Source organism: Cervus elaphus, chromosome 14 (genome assembly GCF_910594005.1).
Source record: "Cervus elaphus chromosome 14, mCerEla1.1, whole genome shotgun sequence".
Classification (NCBI taxonomy): Eukaryota; Metazoa; Chordata; class Mammalia; order Artiodactyla; family Cervidae; genus Cervus; species Cervus elaphus.
This window is the reverse complement of record NC_057828.1, coordinates 73,261,658-73,280,435: the sequence shown is the minus strand read 5'-3', so window position 1 is coordinate 73,280,435 and position 18,778 is coordinate 73,261,658. Positions and strand designations below refer to the sequence as shown.

At 42.5% G+C, this 18,778-nt stretch overlaps 1 protein-coding gene across 2 annotated transcripts in view; it reads right to left on the bottom strand.

The window, feature by feature from the left end:
* The window catches only part of KCNH1 (potassium voltage-gated channel subfamily H member 1), a 406,833-nt gene that overhangs the window by 375,416 nt on the left and 12,639 nt on the right, over nucleotides 1-18,778 (bottom strand). For both annotated transcript variants that reach the window (XM_043924426.1, XM_043924427.1), the window contains exon 2: nucleotides 750-873. In XM_043924426.1, the coding sequence (XP_043780361.1) occupies nucleotides 750-873 (124 nt within the window). The remainder of the gene's footprint in view (nucleotides 1-749; nucleotides 874-18,778) is intronic.

The window sequence follows — 18,778 nt, the reverse complement described above, 5'->3', positions numbered from 1 at the left end:
TAGATGGGGACTTCTCTGGCAGTCTAGTGGTTAAAGCTCCACACTTGCAATGGAGTGGGTACAGGGTCAATCCTTGATCAGGGAACTAGGATCCCATATGCCACTCGATGTGGCCAAAGAATAAAAACAAAATTTTTTTAATGACCATGTATTTTTAAAATTAACTTTATGACCTAAATTTTTATTTCATCTTCATTTAACTTTGTTTAATCTTATAATTTTCACATAATTTCCACCTAAAACCTCAAACTTTTGAGTTTACATTTTACCGATAAAATGATTTTCCTGAGTTTTTCTAGGGTTTTCCCTCATCTCACTGACTGTAAATTCATTAGTTGTAGGAACCATGTTACAGGCCTTCTTTCATTTTCCCAGTACAGTGTGTGAACTAGAGATGATGGTGTGATAAGTATTCCTGAATATGCTTAGTCGCTCAGTCATGTTTGACTCTTTGTAACCCTTTGGATTGTAGCCCTCCAGGTTCCTCTGTCCATTGGGTTTTTTAGGGAAGAATACTGGAGTGGGTTGCCATTTCCTCCTCCAGAGGATCTTCCTGACCCAGGGATCAAACCTGCATCTCCTGTGTCTCCTGCCTTGGCAGGCAGATTCTTTAACACTTGTGCCACCTGGGAAGTCCATTCCTGAATGAAACTGCTTGAAAGGAAATTCCCAAGTGGAGTAAGCCATTTTCTTTTTCCAAAAAGATACCACAAAAGAGTGTTCAACAGAAGAAGCCCAAACATAAATACCTGCAGGTACTGCTTTTTTGCATCACTTCCGCCCTGTGATAGCCAGACAGCTTGCAAAATCCGTCATTGCTGTACACGATAGGCCAGTCCACTATCTGGGCATTCCCCAACACAAAGTTAGTATCTGTTGGAAAGAAAAAACGGAGGAGAAGGAGAAGAGGGCACATGAGGCAAGACATTACTGAGATTCAGTGAGGATATAAATAATAACCAATCCAGGTATTTTTTGTTTCCCCCCAAAATAGTCTCTTGAATAGGAAACTGGCCCTCTGAGGAACACAGAACAGAGCTCTAAGACTGAATATTTGGAAAGCAAATGCTGAGGTTCAGTTAAGTTCAGTTCAGTTGCTCAGTCGTGTCCGACTCTTTGTGATCCCACGGACTGCAGCATGCCAGGCTTCCCTGTCCATCACCAACTCCCAGAGCTTGCTCAAACTCATGTCCATTGAGTCAGTGATGCTATCCAACCATCTCATTCTCTGTCGTCCCCTTCTCCCACCTTCAATCTTTCCCAGCATCACAGTCTTTTCCAACAAGTCACTTCTTTGCATCAGGTGGCCAAAGTATTGGAGTTTCAGCTTCAGCATCAGCCCTTCCAATGACTATTCAGGACTGATCTCCTTTAGTATGGACTGGTTGGATCTCCTTGCAGTCCAAGGGACTCTCAGGAGTCTTCTCCAACACCACAGTTCAAAAAGCATCAATTCCTCAGCACTCAGCTTTCTTTCCAGTCCAACACTCACATCCATACACGACTACTGGAAAAACCATAGCTTTGACTAGACAGACCTTGGTCGGCAAATTAATGTACTCCAAAGGAAGCATGCTTAACCAATCAACCAACATTTCCTGCAGAAATCCACTGATTTCCGTAAGACATATTCAAGTCCTAATATTTCATCTCAGTGGGAGTATGCTAACTTGGAGCTAGCGAGAAACTGAAAGTAATTTCTTCTGAGTTCCATCCAGCATCTTAGCTTATCAGTCTTTTGGGCAGAAGTGACAAACTGGCCTTTCTCAGCCTGATTAGTGATTGCTAGTCCATGGAGGAGAAGGCCTCCTTAGAGAGGCAAAGGGGACAACAGCAGAATGCCTCCTGGAACACACATATCAGAGACCGTTCTTCTTGGTGAGGAAGTGACTAGATCCCTAATACCAGGGCTCTGTGGAACCTGATCGAGATGCTGGGCAATGACAAACGTTCTTACTGATTGAAATTCTGGAGCCACAGAAGGCACAGTTCAGACCTCTTTCATGGAGCACTAGACCACCATTCACTCCAGATGCAGGGGTTAAGTAAGCCAGATATGTTTGGTTGTCAGGCACATTCTCACCATTTTCTACATTTTTAAAGATCAAAAGTCTTCAATACCTTTTGTGCTCAGGAAATCAAGTATCCCTTTTTTCAAGACCTTAAGCAAATAACATCCAGAACTTAAATATAATCATTATTTTGGCTTGATGCTTTCCTTTCCACAGAATAATCACCCCTTCCCCACCTCCCCCTACCCAAAAGGAAGCAAAGAACACCCATACAGACCCTTGATTTGCTGTAAACCAGAGGGGGGTTTTATACATGTACTCTATGTGGAGTGGAATAATGGTGACATGTAATGTCTTCATTTAATTGGGAGGTTAATTTGGCTCTAGCACATCACTTACAGATTATTCACAGTATGGACAATCATCCTTTCCTATCCATGTGAGAAGGAGCAGAAGAAGGAGACACAGGAGGAAGAGCTAAATACAGTAAGCTACTTGTGTTTTTGTGACATTTGGTTTGTTTATTAACACTTGCAAACATTTGAGAGCTTTTAGATTCAAGTGGGCAGTTTAGCTGCCACCAGCTTTGAGAAGCCTCTCTGCAGCGCTCCAGCCACACAGACAGTGTACCTGGATACCGCTCCTTTCTGGTGGTCCAGAAGGTGGTGGTGGTCCACTATGCCCTCACCATCGGCTGCAGCCCCTCCTGGTGAAAGGTGATGTCTCTGCTGGATGGTCTCCACCACCAGGAGAGCTGAAAGCTACAGGATCTGTAGCATGGCTTCCTTCCCTAAGAGAGACCTTACCTCAGCCAGATGGGCCCCACACACCTGAGCCTCTGCCAGTGGACACAAGCGGGAATGGCAGATGGTCATCTGGTGAATGCTCATCCACCCCTTCCCACTGTGAGAGCAGGGCTGCACCCCTTACCCTGCCTGTAGATGCTTTCAAGGGCCACCTGGGGTCCTAAGCCTGGCTCCTCAGTCTAGGGCAGGTGCCAGGGCTCCTTCATTTCTTACTCGAAATTTCCAATATGCTCCAAGTAATCAGAGATCACCTCTGTCTTGGAAGTAAGACTTCTCACTGAGAACCCCTGGGTGTGGCGATGTGGGCACACTGCTGACCCCATGGGCTATGGCACTTGCAGCCAATGTGAGCCTCAGAGGGTCTGAGATTCAGCATCAGATAAAACAATATTGGTCCAATGGTCAGAAGTAGCAGAATTAAAATGAAAGAAGAGCTTATTTACTTAGTTATTAGCAATGAGAGCGATGCTTACTGTCAGCCTGAGTGAGCATTTCAACTCAGGGAGGGATTCATTTTATGAACATACAAAGCTTCAAAGATCTAACCCCTGATTGAATTTAGAGAGTGTCTATTACTTATTTGTTCAGTTTCTTTCTCTTTGCTGAAGATACATGTCTATGTACATATCTGTTGTGATACACACATTCTTATGAGGCACACAGTAATCTACTCTTAATCTATTCTTGAGACTGCTTTGATATATTGAAAATGAACAGAAAATAGCACCTTTATGAAGTGTATCTACAAACCCGCTAGCCTTATAAATACACCTTTAATAAAAATCTGTAACTGGTCTTTCCTTCTATCCCTCCCAGACATACATAAATACTTCAGATTCCCATTAGGTACAACACACGATGTAAAACCCTGGGATATCCAGCTTGATAAGACATGGTACATGTCCTCCAGGAACTTCCCAGGATGAATAGGCATGCATACAACTAACTAAAGAAACAGGGAATACAATGATTAATCTATTCAAGGGAGGTAAAGGATGGTGTCTCAGGGTAGTTATGAATGAACTTGCTCTAGTCTGGAAGGATGTGTAAAATTTGGTTGAACATTTTCAATGCCTAAGATATAACGACCACAGATGATAAAAAAAAAAAAACAATAGATATAGAAATGCAAATATGATGCCTGCCTTTGGTGAACTCAGGAAGTTGTGGGAGGAAGGGAACATTCCAGGCAGAGGACCCAGCATGGTACAGAAAGCCGACTAATGTACACAGACGGGGCAGCCAGGAAGACGACCAGGAGATGAGCCTGTAGTCCAGGCTGGGAATGGTCTTGAGTATCAGGGACTTTTGACTTTATTCTGGAGATGGGTAAACCCTTTATGTTGGTCTTCTCTCCCTGAAAAACACCTCACAGTTCTTGAACTGAGCAACTAAGCCTTAAAATGAGTACAAAATTCACTGAATTATGCCTGAGTGTTTGTGAAGTTGAGTGGGTTTAACTCTCTCTCTTGTTGATGCCAAAAACTGTAATAATCTCAGAAGACCTAGGCAGGAGGGTAAAACTGAGTGAACTTTTCATGGGTAAAGTCCCAGTAAGACTATGTGCTGAGAGGGAGGAATAAATAATAGTTTAACTACATATGTTTACATTTCTTTTTTGTGTATGTGTGTTGAGATATGTTCTCTCTATACCTACTTTGGTAAGAGTTGTTTTTTTTTTCTTCTTTTTCTCTTTTGTTTTTAATTTTTCATTTATTTTCATTAGTTGGAGGCTAATTACTTTACAATATTGTAGTGGGTTTTGCCATACATTGACATGAATCAGCCATGGATTTACATGTGTTCCCCATCCCCTCTCCCACCTCCCTCCCCATCACATCCCTCTGGGTCATCCCAGTGCACCAGCCCTGAGCACACTTGTCTCATGCATCCAACCTGGACTGGCGATCTGTTTCACACTTGATAATATACATGTTTCGATGCTGTTCTCTCAGATCATCCCACCCTCGCCTTCTCCCATAGAGTCCAAAAGTCTGTTCTATACATCTGTGTCTCTTTTTCTGTCTTGCATATAGGGTTATCGTTACCATCTTTCTAAATTCCATATATATGCATTAGTATACTGTATTGGTGTTTATCTTTCTGGCTTACTTCACTCTGTATAATGGGCTCCAGTTTTATCCATCTCATTAGAACTCCTATCTTAGGCCACCCTAAAAGCAAATTAATTAAAAGGTAAACACACATGCCAAAAAAATAAAGTGAAAAGGAGAGGGAAAATGACTAGGAAACAGAGAAGAATTAAAAACACACACACACACACAATTAGTAGACTCAGAAAGACTCAAGAGATAATATATCCATAAAACAAAAATAAGATATGGGGGGTGGATGAAGAAGACTTATAAGAGAACAAATGAACAAGTAAATAAGAGCTCCTGTAAATTAAAACTGAGTAATAATTTAAAATTCAACAGAGACAGACATAGGAAACATAAGAAAAAAATAAGACAAAAAGATCAGTCAAGAAGAACAGCATGCATCCTAATAAGAACAGCAGAAAGAACAGCACAAGAATAAGATAGAAAACATTTTTTAAAAATTAAACTCAAATGTGAGGGGAGAATAACAATATTTCCAAAATTGATCTTCAGATAAGAGCTGAGAAATTTATGTCCCATATATTTTTTCTCAGGAAGTTAACTTGATGTGTATCAGCAAAAAAGAGGGTATAAAGCAAGAAAGAAGACAATATGAGAACTAGGGGAAAGTGGCTCCAAATATAGAAAGCAGGGAAGGAAGCTGCTATGAAGTATTCAACACAGATGGTTCTGAGAACAGACGTTCCAGAAGAAACTTATCTAGAGATAAAGGGAGCCAGGATCTATGATATTCTTGATAATCTGGAATAACATAAAAGGTTTAGTAAAGGTACATAATTCGGGCGACAGGAAAGGAAATTAGAAACAAAGAACACAAAAGCTGTGCAAGAAGGGAAGCCAAATCATACTATATCACATCACTGTCATCATGCAAACATCTTACTAAATTCCAATTTTTAAAACCAACATAGTCAAAGTGTGCATGGAATATTTGACTGTAAGTATCTCATCAAATAACCTCATCAATTCTAACCTCTTCAGTTCTGTAAAAATACAAACGATAAGCTGAGAAAGTGGAGAACAATTTTATCAGATGGTGTCCAGAGCTGATTTAATTTTTAAAAAGGTATAAATATTTCACTGAAAGTTGCAAAGATAACCAATAAGGGAGTAATATAATTATATTAGGAGGAGGGATAGGAAGTAGATAACGTGAGCTAAAAGCTCAAATAAATTAACAGAACTCAACAGATAATATCTAAAATTGATAAACCTGAAAATAGCTACAATGCATGTTATTTTAGAGACATGGCAGAAACTATAAGAAGTAACAGCTATAATTAGAAAATGTGGCCTCCAGTGAGCAGGATGGGTGAAAAGACAAGGCATAGGACAACTGTTTTCTTTATAAGCTCTTCAGCTTGGTATTTTTACTCATGAACGTATCCTACTTTGATAAAAACAAGTATATTCTTAATTTTTAATGAATTTAATCTGAAGAGGTTAATTTATTGATTAAATTTTTCAATTACTAAAAAAATGAGAATGGAATATATTTCAAGCTCCAAATATCACTGTAATTTCTCATAAAAGTAGTTTGGTCATCTTTTAAAGGTATTTACTATTCTCAAGCACTCCAAGGATTCCTGGGGTGCATATTACAGCCTTATCTTGGAAAAATCATGTACACTAGCATCTTCTTTGACTTTAGAAAGGAAACCTCTGTCCATTAACAGACGAATGGATAAAGAAGATGTGGTATGCACATACATACACACATGCACACAGTGGAATATTAGCCATAAAAAGGAATGGAATAAGGCCATTTGCAGCAACATGGAGGTATCTAGAGATTATCATACCAAGTGAAGTAACTCAGAGAAAGACAAATATCAAATGATATTTCTTATATGTAGAATCTCAAATATGATACAAATGAACTTATTTATGAAACATACTCATAGACATAGAAAACAAACTTACAGGAACCAAAGGGAAAATGTAGGAGGAAGGCATAAATTAGGAGGTTGGCATTAGCACATATAAACTACTATGTATAAAACAGATAAACAACAAGGTCCTACTGTATAGCATAAGGAACTATATTCAATATCTTGCAATAAACTATAATGGAAAAGAACATGAAAAATTATAAATATATGTATAACTGAATATCTTTGGTATACACCAGAAACTAACACAATATTGTAAATTAACTATTCAATTAAATAAACAAGCAAATAAATAAATAAAACAATATGCCTTGGGAGAAAGAGAACTCCCTCTTTATCCAAGGACTTGGAATGAATGAAAGAATTTTAGTTCCAGTCACAAAGCCATTTGTTTCTAATACCAGAGAAACCAAGCATTTAGAAATTCTTTCCCCTTCCCCACCGCATCCATAGCACACACATGTGTACCCTGCTGTGGTTGGCTAAAAAAGAGCATATTCTGGATTCTCTTCAATTTATAAGATACAAATGTGTTCGTGCATGCTAAGTCACTTCAGTCGTGTCTGACTCTGCGACCCCGTGGACTGTAGCCCACCAGGCTCCTCTGTCCATGGGATTCCCCAGGCAAGAATACTGGAGTGGGTTGGCATTTCCTCCTCCAGGGGATCTTCCCAGGCCAGGGATCAAACCTGCCTCTCTTACATCTCCTGCATTGGCAGGCGGGTTCTTTACCACTAGTGCCACCTAGGAAGCCCATAAGATACAAATAAATAACCCCTAAATTACCTTCCAGAGTACAAGCTCTGAATTTGTGAATTGGGGGGTTACCCATACAAATAACAGCTTCCTTGGTGGCGCCAGTGGTAAAGAACCTTCCTGCCATTGCAGGAGATGTAACAGACACGGGTGTGATCACTGGGCCGGGAAGATCCCTGGGCCGGGAGGAGGAAATGGCAACCCACTCCAGTACTCTTGCCTGGGAAATCCCATAGACAGAGAGGAGTCTGGCGGGCTACAGTTCATGGGGTCGCAAAGTGTCAGACATGACTTAGAACCTAACAACAACAACATTACCTTATTGAATGAAGTGTCATGGACTTTATCATTTTACTCCAGAAAAAACTAAGTCTCTAAAGACCCATTCAGTTATAGCAGGGTAGAGTTGGGGTTTGAACCTGCTCTTATCTGACTTCAAAATCCATGTTTTTAATCATTATATTACATAGTCTCCTCCTTATTCCACTAACTACTAAGATCAGACCATTTCTTTTTTTTTTTTCCATTTATTTTTATTAGTTGGAGGCTAATCACTTTACAATACTGCAGTGGGTCTTGTCATACATTGACATGAATCAGCCATGGATTTACATGTATTCCCCATCCTGATCCCCCTCCCACCTCCCTCTCTACCCAATCCCTCTGGGTCTTCCCGGTGCACCAGGCCCAAGCACTTGTCTCATGCATCCAACCTGGGCTGGTAGATCAGACCATTTCTATGAAAATCTTTGTAACACATTAGATTTATGTACCTTCCTACTAAAATACTAAGTATAATGAGACATTTAATTGATGAGTTAACTACCATTATTGCTGTCATATATTATGATTCTTCCTTGTGATACACGATGATGCCCACAGGAAATATTGACGTGGGTAGAACTAATTGCTTTTCTTCTAAATGCTTCAGTTCTCTTGTTTATCAATTCAATGTTTTTTCTCTTTCCTCACTTGCAAAGTATCATTTCTTACTTTTTAATACTTAGTGCACCAACCTATTTCTAGAACAGTCTTCTTTCCACACAATGATAGAAGAGGGGAGATGTTGTGCCCGGATCCCCATTTGAGACTCAGTGATGGGAGAGAACACCACACTGGTGACTCAGAGGTGCTGGTCCTGCCAGCACCCCTCAGCCTTCCAGAGTCCCCATGGGGTCTGGAGAAGACCTAGAAGGTTCCAACTGCTCCACGTCTGCTGTAGTTGCCTAAGCAGATGGTTGTCACAGTGCAGTGATGACCATGTAGATAAAGACTGCACCTCATACTGTCCAAGCCTAAGATCAACTCGAGGGCTCAGCAAACTATCAGGGGTGAGCTACAGAGTCAGTGAGAGCCTCGATTAGATCACGTTTTATACACACACACACACAGAGTATGCTGGGTTGGGGCAGAGCACCAAGTTCTCGTCTATCAAAGACAGACATGAGTCCTATGGGTAGAATGAGCGTCTAAACACAAATCAACTGAGTTACCCCAAAAAGTGAAGTCGCTCAGTCATGTCTGATTCTTTGCGACCCCATGGACTGTAGCCTGCCAGGCTCCTCTGTCCTTGGGGTTTTCCAGGCAAGAATACTGGAGTGGGTTGCCATTTCCTTCTCCAGGGGATCCTCCCAACCCAGGGATAGAACCCGGGTCTCCCACATTGCAGGCAGACTCTTTACCGTCTGAGCCACCAGGTAAGCCTGATTTGCCCCAAAAGACCACCTAAACTGGAAGGGTTTGAGATGCTAACTGGAAACTTCAGAGTCCTCCTGGAACTGATTTCCCCTTGCCAGTCAGTGTGGTGGGAGCCTGTGAGGGAACTAGGATCTGTTAAAATACAGAAGTGAACCTAGGTGTGTCTGAGTTAATTTGCCATCATGCCTCTAAAAGTATGTCTGTCATAAGAATAGACAGGCTCAGAAACTTAGAATCTCCTGGAGGAAAAAAGAAAAGTGCATAAATTCTGGTGCAAGGACTCCATGATAGCAACTTTGCTAAGCCAAGGCTCCTTAATTCCTCTAGGTGGCTGGCCATATTCCCACTGGTTAAGAATGCCAAATAAGTGGGCTCTAATGAAGTGACACAGGTCTTCTAGCCAAATGCAGAGATGTGCATTCTACATCCAACCATAAATGACTCTGGGATTACTTACCATTTTCCAAACTCAATAAATGAAAACTTACTTTGAAGCCAAGCAAAACTTAATTGAGAAAGTAACCCACTGCATGGAGAAAATATTAAAAATATATAATCTCCTGAGACTGCATCAGAATTGACCAGATCTGGGAAATTCCCTTGGCGGTCCACTGGTTAGGACTCTAGGCTCTCACTGTTGAGGGCCCAGGTTCAATCTCTGGTGGGAAAACTAAGATCCCACAAGCCACATGGCATGGACAAACACACACTCACTCACACACACACACACACACACACACACACACACACACAGAACTGACCAGATCTGGATCTAAGAGGTTTGGAGATTTTAAACGGAGAAATGTTAGGATATCTGACATTCTTTATCTATGAAGACAGCATCATCACCATCAAGATCACATGTATTAATACTTACCCATAAGATGGGCAGGCACAAGTATTAACCCATTTTTATAGATCTTGTGAGAGAGCTTAGGGGCTTCCCTGGTGGCTCAGTAGAATAAAATTTGCCTGCAAATGCAGGATATGCAGGTTTGATCCCTGGGTCAGGAAGATCCTGTGGAGAAGGACATGGCAACCCACTCCAGTATTTGTGCCTGGGAAATCCCATGGACAGAGAAGCCTGGCAGGCTACAGCCCTTGGGGTTGCGAAAGAGTCAGACACAACTTAGAGACTAAATAATAACAACAACAAAGAGAACTTATTAGCAAATCAAAGGAACTCTTTCTATGTCATACATCTAACAGAGTGTGTACTATCTCATATTTAACACTCTATTAGTCAAGGCTACCCAGAGAAACAAGAGCAATAGGAGATATATATGTGTGTACACACACACACACACACACACACACACAGAGAGAAAGAAAAGAGATTTATTATAAGGAATTGGCCCATGTGATTATGGAGGCTGACAAGTTCCAAGGTCTGTAGCTGGCAAGCTGGAGACCCACGAGAGCCAATGGTACAGTTCCAGTTCGAGTCTAAAGGCCTGAGAACCACGAGACTGGATGGTGTAAGTTCCAGTCTAAAGGCTGCCAGGTGCAAGACCACAGAAGACCCAATGTTTCTGTTCAAACCCAAAGGCAAGGGAAAAAAAAACAATCTCCCAGCTCAAAATCAGTAAGGCATTCCCTCTTACTCAGGGTGGGTCAGCCTTTTGCTCTATTCAAACCTTCAACTGATTGGATAAGGCCCTCCCACATTAGGGAGGACAATCTGCTTTACTCAGTCTACTGACTTGTATGCTAAACTCACCTAAGAACACTCTCAAAGAAACATCCACAATAATGTTTAACCAAATATTTGGGCATCCCATGGCCCAGCTGACACACAAAATTAACCATCACAAGCACCAAAGCCAATGTTCTTCACTGTATAACATTCTGCAATAATCTTCAACAGAATCAGCATACAAATTCTGAGACCCCCCCTCAAAGTGCTTGGAGGTACTCTGGGACTCTAGGTTTGGCAGAATACAGTGACTCTATAAAGCTCTATTTTAATAAAAGGCTTTTATAAAGGCAATAATTCTCCTTTTACACCTAGGCTTCCACTGAGGTGTCCACTCACCCCCAGAAAGAAATGTTGAAATGAATACTTTTGCCTCCTTTCTCCATCGCCCTCACTTATATCTCCCTGAGTAGATTCACCAAGCTACCAGTAGGCATCTCAAGAGCATGTGTCTTGGCCTCTCAAACTAGCCTGAGCCCAGTATGTTGGGAGAAGACAGAGCTTGACTTAGAGCTACTTGTCTCCTCGTAAGACTCACATCCCACCTGTGATGGGTCCTTCCAGCCCCCTGTTCTATCAGCTCCAGATTCCTGACCCAGGAGAAGGTCAGTAACTCACAGCCTAGAAGCCAAAGCCTAGGCTTGAGGAGGGAGACAGATGGCATGGCCATGTTCTCCAATCTAGTTTAACAATAAAAAAGCTGATATTGTATTTTGACCTTCATCTGGCTCCTTCAGCCAGTCTCCAATGAGGATAAAATAGTCTCTGGTGGCTCAGACAGTAAAGAATCTGCCTGCAATGCAGGAGACCTGGGTTCAATCCCTGGGTCAGGAAGATCCCCTGAAGGAGGGCATGGCAACCCACTCCAGTATTCTAGCCTGGAGTATCCCCATGGGCAGAGGAGCCTGACGGGCTACAGTCCATGGGGTCACAAAGAGTCAGACACGACTGAGTGACTCAGCCACACACAACATATGAAAGGGATCAAACCTCTAATATCCCAAAGGGCACTGAGAGATCATCTGCTTTCCTGACTCCTGGCACTACTGAATCACACTGGTAAGAGTCTTTACAAATTCCCTGCAAAGCAAGAGACAACACAGTCCCTTCCAGAATACCAACAGTGCCTTGCCAGACCTTTTCACTTTCTCTCTTCTTAAAAAAAAAAAGAAGAAATGATTCTCAGAAAGACCAGCCCTTTACCTGTGTCAGACTCTCAACTCTATGGCAGCTGGTACAGTCAAAGCATCACTATAAACAGCTGAGACTCTACCGGTAGCCCCTGATAAACCACGGCTCCTCGCACTCAGGCTTTTCTTGTGTGTGTGTGGTCTACCACTGAATGCAACAACATGAATGAATCTCAAAAGCATGCTAAAGGAAAGAATCCAGCCTTTAAAGTACATTCTGTATGATTCCATTTATATGACATGAGGGGTGAGGGCAAGGGAGAGTAACAAGAGGATAGGCACCAAAATCAGATTCATAGTTATCATGGCCCTTGAGTTCATGCTTTTATTTTGTCCCCTTGAATCTAGGTTGAGTCTGCGACATGTTCTAACCAACACAATGTAATAGAATAGATGTCACTCCACTTCCATAAGCACTAAGGTCCAGCAGCTTCTGCTTCCATGCTCTTGTGAGCCCTGAGCTGCCATGGGAGAAGTCCAGCTACACTCGTGGAGAGGTCACATGGAGAGCCTACAAGCAGAGGTCCCCTAGTGAGAAAGAAGCCCTGAAATGACATATAGAAGCACCAAGGAACCCAATCAACAAAGAAAGCCAGTGGAAAAATGAGGGGTAAGCACCACCTTACTAATTCACCCTTCCCCAGCAATCCCTAGGTGCCCAGAGCACCATGTGAAAGACTAACACTGGAGACAATAACAAGTTGGGTTCAAGTGGAAGCGTTGCCCCTGATGAGCTGTGTGGGTCAGTCACTTCAGCTCTGTGAGTCTCCATGATTCTGGCAGCATTCAAATCTGCTACTCTTAAGTCAGGGGTCCCCAGCTTCTGGGATCTAATAGCTGATGATCTGGGGTAGAGACGATGTAATAATAGAAATAAAGTGCACCAATAAATGTAATGTGCTTGAATCATTCGGAAACCATCTCCCCTCTCCCTGGTCCATGAAAAACTGTCTTCTATGAAACCAGTCCCTGGTGCCTAAAAGGTGAGGGACCGCTGCTCTAAGTAACTGGATTCATAACAAAGAACGAGTCAGGTGACACCTCGGCCACCTGCAGGCCTCACACCCACGTGGAGTAATCAACCAGCCATCACCTTGAAATATCACTTCTCCAAATGATGGACTCTGTAGAGCCTGGGTCACTTTAAAAATAGTAGCACCCCCTTCTAAATTTGACTCAGCGGGAAGTGACACTCACATTTTAGGTGAGCTGTGTAGTGCCAGCTTTTGTCAGTGGAATTGTCTGTATGTGAGGACAGGATATGATGTGCAGCGGGCTTCCTAGGTGGGGCTAGTGGTAAAGAACCTGTGTGTCAGTTTGATCTCTAGGTCAGGAAGATGCCCTGGAGGAGGGCATGGCAACCCACTCCAGCATTCTTGCCTGAGGAATCCCATGGACAGAGGAGCCTGGTGGCCTATAGTGCAGGGGGTCACAAAGAGTCGGACATGACTGAGCGATTTAGCACGCACGCATGATGTGCAGTATTAATGAAAAAACATCCTGTCAGGGGATTTTACAGTAGCAACAAATCACATGTTAGTGTATCCATTTATATATACAGAAAATGCCTAAATGTACCTTCGAAATCAATAAAATCCAGATAAGACATATGCTTTTGACATATACATATATATCGTGTGTGCGTGTGAGTGTGTGTGTGTGTGTGTACACACACACACATAGATTTTTCAGGTAGAAAGTGTAATTCCCCATCAGCCAGTGGCCCATCTGAAACCCTAAGCCTGCCTCCAAATTCCTATTTTCTGAACTGAGTCCCTCCCACATTATTCAGTAAAATGTGGAGGTTCAGCCCGGCTGCCCTTGCCATGATTTATTCATTGACTCTCATCTGAAATTTCCCAGTGTCTCCAGGTCTTTGATGCAAATCAACCCGATTCTACAGCCTCCCTCAGATGCCTTTTTACTCCCTGAGGGTCTTTAGCTGGAAGACTGCATGCAATTAAATGTAAGGCTTCCTAAATTCAACCTTTCTCAGCCCACACACAGTTTTCCTCCAGTTGGTGGAATTAAACATTCTCTCAACATTGGAAAGCTCTCCTCCCCCAAGCATGTGAGGCTCCTTTGGCGGACGGGGGATGAGCCAAGACACACTGTAGATGTCAGGTGTGGCAGAATCCTCCCAAACCTACCATTTGCCCATAAAGCATAACACAGAGACACTCGAAAAGGAAATTATTAGAAAATTGCTTCTCATCATAATTACCACAAATAACAAAGGAGAAACCAACTAAAGCAATGACTTAGAAAAGTGACTCAGTTTGGGCAATTACACAGATAAAAGCTGCATTCAGCGAGCCGCTCACACAAATTTATTGTTCCCTGCCAACGCTGATTATTTAGAGAGCTACAGTAAATATTTCACCATATGCTTCTAATAACTCAGAATATTTTTCTTAGAAGAGAGTACATCTTCAGGATACTCTCAACATTGTAGATTTACTAAGGGTATCAGCACTCTTAGAGAAAGCAGGTTTGAGTAAAAATATTAATACGTTTTTCTTCCTTTTAGAACAACAAAAGACTGATTGAGATACATGATGAGGACAAGAGGCATGAAGCACTAGGCAAGGACTGGGAAACAAAGATTTTATTTGCCTGAATCTAAATAAAATCTATACCAGAAATTAATTTTTATAAAAACAAAAAATACCTAATCAAACGCAGGACTCGGGCTATCTGGGAGCTTCCCAAGTGGCCTAGTGATAAAGAATCTGCTTGCCAATGCATAGGACACCTGAGTTGGATCCCTGGGTCGGGAAGATCTCCTGGAGTAGGAAATGGCAACCCACTCGTAATATACTTGCCTGGAGAATCCCATGGACAGCGGAGACTGGTGGGCTACAGTCCATGGGGCTGCAAAGAGTTGGACACAACTGAGCATGCATGCAGGATATTTGCCAATTGTAGTTCCTTTCCTACAGATAGCCAATCAATCAATTAATTAAAAAAAAAAACCAACTTCACCTGACAACACCTGTTTCCTTTTCTCCAAGCACTTGACACCATTGACATGTTTGCTCATTATCTGCCTCCCCAGTAGAATGCAAGCTTCATGAGGGCAAGAGCCTATTTTTCCTTTCACCACTGAATCCCCAACATCTAGGACAGTTCCTTAACACATAGGAGGTAGTACAGAATGAGTGTTTGATGAACGAATGAATGCACTTAACCTGATGTTGCCCATTTCATTGTCTTCACCACCTTTATTATTAACTCACATGAATTTCAATTTCCCCTAGATTGTCTCTGAAATATCAGTAGCCCAAAAAAGTTCTGGACTCACTTAGAAATGACAGCTGATCTTTATCCTCTCTTTGGGCACTAGTCATCTTCTACCTACAGCTAGTAGAGGATTTTGCTGCTTGTATATTATATGTCAACAACGTTTACAATGTAGTTAAGGCCTGGCTTAAGCAACATTGTGAAGCAGATTAAGTTCGGGATACTTCATCCCCTCTTTCTGTACTTTCCTCTCTTTTCTGAGCTTTCTGTTACTTAAATCAATTTATTTCTCCTATTGTGGAAAACAGTTGTCTTATAAACAAATTCAGAGCTCCCTGTTAATTATTTAAAACATTGTCTATCTCAGTATGTTTGAATTTAAGACAGGACACTAGAGATAGAGTAATTCTTAACCTGATGCTCAGAATCCCTAACTTTTGGAAACTGTTACCCTGAGGTGGGTAGGGTAGGCAGACAGGGATGGGTCTTTCCATTGCACCTGAAGTGACGTTATTGGGGGGACTTTGACCCACGATAGTTAGCTACAAGGAGTTGGACACAATTTAGCAACTGAATAACAACAAGTTAATGGCTTAGATCACCTCATCTTTCACTTAAAGTCTCACTCCTTCTAAACAAAGTATGAGAGGCAGAGGACGATGATGGACCCCAATAATACCAAAGGACTTTCTCATGAATGCTTTCACCCTTTCATATAAAACTCATCCAGTGAAAACAGCATGGGATTGTGAGTTAGAAAGGCCCTGCCTCCTATTAAGAAACACTAATATTTCAGTGCAAAGGGCCTGAGTCACACACGCATGGGATATGATTGCTAAATAAATTGATAAAATTTTAAAACAAAAAAGACAGATCAAAAGATTAGGTAATATTTAGGAGAAAGGAGAGGAAGGGATGAGAAGAAGCAAAGTCAGTATGATACATCTAAAGTCTTAATATCAGCAAAAGTCATTTTGTGGCTGTATTGCAGTTTCTCAGCAATAAAATTCCATGAAAATGACTCTTCTAAATTGTCAAGGGCCCAATCTTTGCACTATACAGACTGAACTCCTAAGAGATTCAATAGTTGTTTGTCTCTGGTTTTAATATCCTACAGTAATACATTTTGATTAAGTCAGTAAATTACAATGGGGAAAGAGATATCAATTTCAAAAGCAAACTCAGACACTTCGTTGACTAGATGGTTACCCCTAAGCACATGGTTTCCAAAGCCTGACCTCCACGTTCACTCAGCATCAAATTAAAGGGTTTTAAACAATAAAAATACATGAATCCCTTTCACAAGCAGGATGGAAGTGAAAGAGGATATACAAGAAATAGTTTCAGAAACACAGACTTTTTCATTACTCAATGATATTTTTTACTTAATAAATAAGAGGTCAATGATACGTTGAATTACTGCTAAGAAATATTTATCTGTGTGATCAACTGTGTAAAAAGTGGTGCAATAAATTAATCAGTCAGGTGCTTTATTCTCATTTTTATAGTCATAATAATTTCTTAATGCACATCTGAACATAACATATGCACTTTAAACAAAACAACTAGACCATCATTGAGTAACACAAAAATTTTATTTCCAGAACTAAAAAAAATAAAAAGTGGCTCAAAGTAAGCAATATAAAAATATTGAATGGCACTAGAAAAAGATTTTTTTTTTTAATTTAGAAAAAGACTTTTTTAGTTAGTTTTACATTTGTCTCATGTGTTATTTTACTACTTTCATGGCAAATGGCTCAGTGTGGACATAGTACAGCCTCAGAGTGGATGGAAGAAATCTCAGAGCCGCTTACTTTAATACAACAAATATCTGAGTATCCACTTTGTCCCAGGCATAATGGGAGGGCAGGGGACATTCTGTTCACTGGCAAGCTCTGCTCAACTTCCCTGCTTAGCTTTATCTGTGTATCACATAACTCTCCATCCTGCTCCCCCATCCAAGACGCAGACACAGCAGACTAGACGCACAGAGAACCACCGGCTGACCAACCCACAGGCAGGGCTGGACCAAGAGATTCTCCCTCCAGAGCAAAAACCAAGACACTGAAGCTGAGGGGTCGGCAGAGCTGACCACATGTATGCTGGTGAGTAGGCGGAGGAAGGCCGATGACCTGGGAGAAAATGGGAAGCTCGGACAGGTACATGGAAGGCAGTGACTGAGGCAATGCGAGGGAGAACTGCACACACAGACAGACTGGGTAGAGATGGATAAACAGAGGCAGAGACTACAGACAAAGACGGACAGCACCAGGAGAGATGGAGAGAGAGGACAGAGGCTGATCCAGACAGGTGGCAGCAGCAGAGCTGGGCAACAGAGGCGATCAGTGGCAGGCAGCAATTCAGAGAGACGGGCAGGAAGACAGAGAGACGGGGAAAGAAGAGAAGAGAGGGTGGGAACGGACGGGCATGGAGCATGGTGGCGGGGGGCAAGGGGAGCCAACACAGAAGGAGCCGGAGCTGAAGAGCAGGCAGCCCCGAGCAAGAGACCCACAGCCACATCTAGAGAGAGAGTGAGGAGAGAACTCAAGACCCCCGGAGATGGTACAAGAGAGACAGACCAAGGGCCAGAGGGAGATACAGAGAAGAAAACCAGAACATTCCAAGAGCAGGCACTGCTGGAGACAAGTGAGAGGCAGGCATTGAGAAGCTGGGAGAGAGAATGACGGCTACTTCCTGTACCAGGACCCAGGGAACAGGGGCCACCCCAGAGGCCCACGTCGCAGATCTCAACCTAAGTCAGCCTGCAGCGATGGAAACAGCTCACTGTGACACCGGTCACAGTTCTCCAACTCAGCTAGAGCTGGCTCACCTGACCCTAGAAAATAGGACCAGCCAGCCTTAAAAGGAAATCTCCAACCTGCCAGCCTGAGATGCCTCTCCTAACGCACTATAGAATTCACTCCTGGGCTTCCCTGGTGGCCCAGTGGTAAAGAATCCAGCTGCCAGTGCAGGAGACACGGGCTCCAGCCCTGGTCTGGGAAGATCCCACATGCAAAGCAGCTAAACCCATTCATCACAACTATTGAGCCTGTGCTCTAGAGCACAAAAATCGCAACTGCTGAGCCCACGTGTGCCCCGGAGGGCTCAGCAACGAGAGAAGCCACCACAATGAGCAGCCTGCACGCCACAAGCCGAGAGCAGCCCCGCTCACCGCAGCTAGAGCCTGCACAGCCATGAAGACCCAGCGTGTCAGTCGCTCAGCCATGTCTGACTGACTGCGATTCCATGGACTGTAGCCCACCAGCCTCCTCTATCCATGGGATTTTTCAGGCAAGAAGACCGGAGTGAGTTGCCATTCCGTTCTCCAGGTGATGACCCAGTACAGCCAATAAATAAAATTA